Here is a 3,447-nt window from a genome sequence, read left to right as displayed (position 1 = left end):
CATTCCTGGGCCTGGCTGGGTATTTCCTGATGAAGCGGCGGAGCTGGAGCCCGGCGGGCGAGAGGCTGGTCAGTGCTTATAGATGGCAGAGCCACAGGTAGGGGGGTGCTGGGGGGAGAGGAGGGGGCTCAGCACCCCCAGCCTGTCTGTGTGTCCCCAGGTCGATGTGACATTGTGACCGGGGCTGGCTCAGCCTGGACATGTGAGGGGCAGGAGTGGGATGAGGGGAAACCTCTCTTGCCTCTGACACGAACACTTCCCTGGTTGCTCCCATGGGAAAACTGCCCCTTTCTTGCTCATACTTGTAGGTCTAACTCTTCTTCTTGCTCAGCAGTAAAAACTCATCCAGCAAGACCCCTCCAGAGACACTGAAACCTTAGGAATTTGTCATTAAAGTGACACTTTAGCTTCCCATTGGCTGCATTTGAATTATATGTCTGTCTTGTACCGATGCTCTTTTTCCCCTCACTTAACAAGTGATGGTAATAAAATATATCAAGAAAGAAAGAAAAAGAAATTTCCTATTTCCCTTTTCCCCTTTCCAGGCAGGGTGACCACTGAGGACTTCCCCCTACCAGTGAATTTTGGGGACAGAGTCCCTCTGTAAAGTCAGGCTGGGCTGGGTTTTTCCCCATCGCTGCTCATGGGCACATGAACAGTGTGTCCTGGAAAGCCATGAGGTGATTTCAGTGCCAGGTACATGCAGAACAGCATCAATCCTGTTCCTGGGTGAGCTGTGTCCAGTGCCCAATGCCATGGAAAAGGGTGTCAGCAAAGGGGCCAAGTGAACAGAGGTGGGGATGCTCAGCAGCCTGCAGTGCTGGGTGCTGCTGAGAAATGGAGGGGAACCATCTGCTCCCTGCAGCACCCCCTGCACTGCTGCCAGACCTGTCTGAGACAGGGGGGTTGGAAGCAGTTCTGCTATTGCTCTGGGTCCTCCAGAGGCATCTGCTCCTCAGCAATAGTCCCTCAACACATCCTTGCATTTACAGCCCCACGCAGCTCTCGAGACTGGTGGTGCTGGACCAGCCCTGCACCTCTGCCAGCACCCTGCTGTGTGGCTGCTTCAGGCTGGAAGAAGGAAGGATGAGGAAAGAAAAAGAGAGAATTTCCATAGCTTTCATTCAGTGGTGCTTCTTACTTGGCCAAAGTGGAAAGCAGAGGTGGTCTATCATGGCCTAGCTTTGCAAACCCAAGGCAGGGTCAGCTCCAAAACCTGGTGATGCAAAAACAACAAAAGCTGATGGCTTCTCCTTTCAGGTCCAGGAGGGGAAAAAAAAAAAATGCAGTTCCTGGCTGCTTTTCTTGCTTTGTCTTGCCACAGCCTGGTTCAGGCCCTCTGTTCCCCTTCTTGCCTGTGGGAGCAGGTTCCCATGCCTGCAGTTGTTTGTCCCTCCTGTCCAGGAAGCACAGCCAGCTGGCCAAGCTGCTGCCTGCAATCAGAGCCCCTTCCCTTCCCTAACTCTGCCTTTGTTATTTATGTTCAGGCTGAAGACCCATATTACACGGAAAATGGTAGCCAGGGAAACACGATGTTGATGATGCCCCCCCAGGAGCAGCCCGAGCTGCAGGAGAAGCCAAACCTCAATGGTGGGACTCAGGAGAACGGAACTGGCCAAGCGTCCTCCAAGAACGGCCACTCAGCCCGGCAGCACAGCCCTGCTGACACCGAGATGTGAACCAAGCCAGGAGAGTGTCCCCAGCACCAGCCAGGAGCAGAGACACCAGGGAGGGCAGGAGTTTTCTGTGGACAGTTTGGGAACTGCAGACCTTTTTTTTTTTAATCAGTATTTCTGTGAAGAGCTTCAAAGATCACATGAAGCGGCGGAGCTGCCTGTGACCTGCTCTCCTGCCTCCTCCCACTGACCACACAGGACACTTTTTCACAGCTGTTCTCTGCTTTTGTTGTTAGAAGAACATAATGAGAAACACAAGTGCCCTTAGTCCCCAACAGCTTTTTAGCAGAGGCAGAACAAAGCTACAGAAGCCTCGAGCCAGACTCCAAACAGCCAAACCTGTTGGTGCCTGTGCCTTAGGCTGATTGAAATAGTTAAGTTGGGATTTCAGTGACAAAACCCTCTCAGGTTTCAGATAATTTTGGTTAACAGAGTTGGTTTTTATCTCATCTTTATGTTTAAGTGCAGGATTTCTTCCTCTTTTAAGAACATCAGGCATTTAATCCTTCTTCTTGTGCTTTGTCTCCTTTAGTATTTCCTACTCCAGCAGAATTTGCTGAAGCTCTGTGTAAAACTTTCCATGTGGAATTGAAGGTTGAAACATGGATAGACCTCAAACTTGATTCTTTTTCAATCCTACCAGTATGGAGGTATTTGGTTTAGAGTAAAAATCTTCTCCAGCCTGTGCCCAGGGTGGGACTTCAGGAAACTAAGATGCCAAAGGGCTGCCAGTGGGATGAGTGCTGGGCAGAAGCCTGGGTCCATGGTAGGGGTTCCTCTGCAGTGGGAACAGGAACAAAAATAAGTAATTTTCCTTTGGTTAGTGAAGGCCAACACCAAAATCCCAATAACAGGAGCAGGTCCTACCTCGCTCAGCACTGGTCCTGCTCCCAAGGCTCCTGTGCCAGCAGCCACATCCCTGAGGAGCTCCAGGCAGCTCTGGGGGAGCAGGGACGGGTCTGAGCTCAGCCCCAAGCACCTGCAGCTCCTCCTTGATGCTGCAAGAGCACGAGAGGCTGCAGTTCAGACCAGAACCTCTGCTGGCACCAGCAGCAACTCCCACATCTGAAATAAGGACAAAAACGGCCCTTGGAGCTGATTTTCCCTCTCAATAGTGAATTTATAATGAGGGGAAGGCTTCTTTTTTATTTTGGTACAGTGCTTAAAGGAATGACAGCAAGGGCTGTCATTACCTGGGGCTGTTTCCATGGGTGAGGAGTCATGTAAACACAGTTTAAAATGTTTCAGGTTTTGTTTGTTTTGGTGTGAGTTGCTTCTCCCAGATCTAACTGTAAATAATCCCAGTTGAAAAAAAATAAAAATAAAATAATAATTGAGTATTAAAAATCAGTTCCTCTGTTGTGTCCTTGGAACAGCAGCGTGTTCATCCCACTGGCACTCGTGGCTCTGGCTGTGCCTTGTGCCAGCACAGAGAGAGGCCAACACTTCTCTGAGAGGTTATTCCCAGCAGAAATAGGATGGCTAAAGGATGTGGCTTGTTCTCAGCACATTCTCCCCATCTTTCAACACACAGACCTGCAGGAAGAGTGACGTTACACCGCTCCATTAAACCCCGATTGGTTGGTTTTCTGCTGTTTGAGATGCCCAGTTAATTCCTGGATAAATAAGCAAGACTCATCTCATGGAGGTCAGGGGGTCAGGGTGGGGAGTAGGGGTGTGTTGATGAAGATGAAGATGGTGAAGGCTTCCTGACTCTGCCCAAGGGAATAACCAGCAACGGTTCCTGCCTCAAAAGATTTGCAGGGCAATG

The 3,447-nt window shown here is 50.2% G+C and overlaps 1 protein-coding gene across 1 annotated transcript in view; it reads left to right on the top strand.

Annotated features, from left to right (window-relative positions):
- The window catches only part of CD34 (CD34 molecule), a 24,358-nt gene extending 22,679 nt beyond the window's left edge, over nucleotides 1–1,679 (top strand). Inside the window, exons 9-10 of the mRNA XM_010002090.1 lie at nucleotides 1–68; nucleotides 1,488–1,679. The exon at nucleotides 1–68 is cut by the window's left edge and continues 2 nt beyond it. Coding sequence (XP_010000392.1) covers nucleotides 1–68; nucleotides 1,488–1,679 — 260 coding nt within the window. The remainder of the gene's footprint in view (nucleotides 69–1,487) is intronic.
- The last annotated feature ends 1,768 nt before the right edge of the window (nucleotides 1,680–3,447 follow it).

The sequence above is a fragment of the Chaetura pelagica genome, unplaced genomic scaffold (assembly GCF_000747805.2).
Source record: "Chaetura pelagica isolate M959 unplaced genomic scaffold, ChaPel_1.0 scaffold181, whole genome shotgun sequence".
NCBI classification, from domain to species: Eukaryota; Metazoa; Chordata; class Aves; order Apodiformes; family Apodidae; genus Chaetura; species Chaetura pelagica.
Note: the sequence above shows the minus strand (reverse complement) of the source record. Positions and strands in the feature narration are given on the sequence as shown.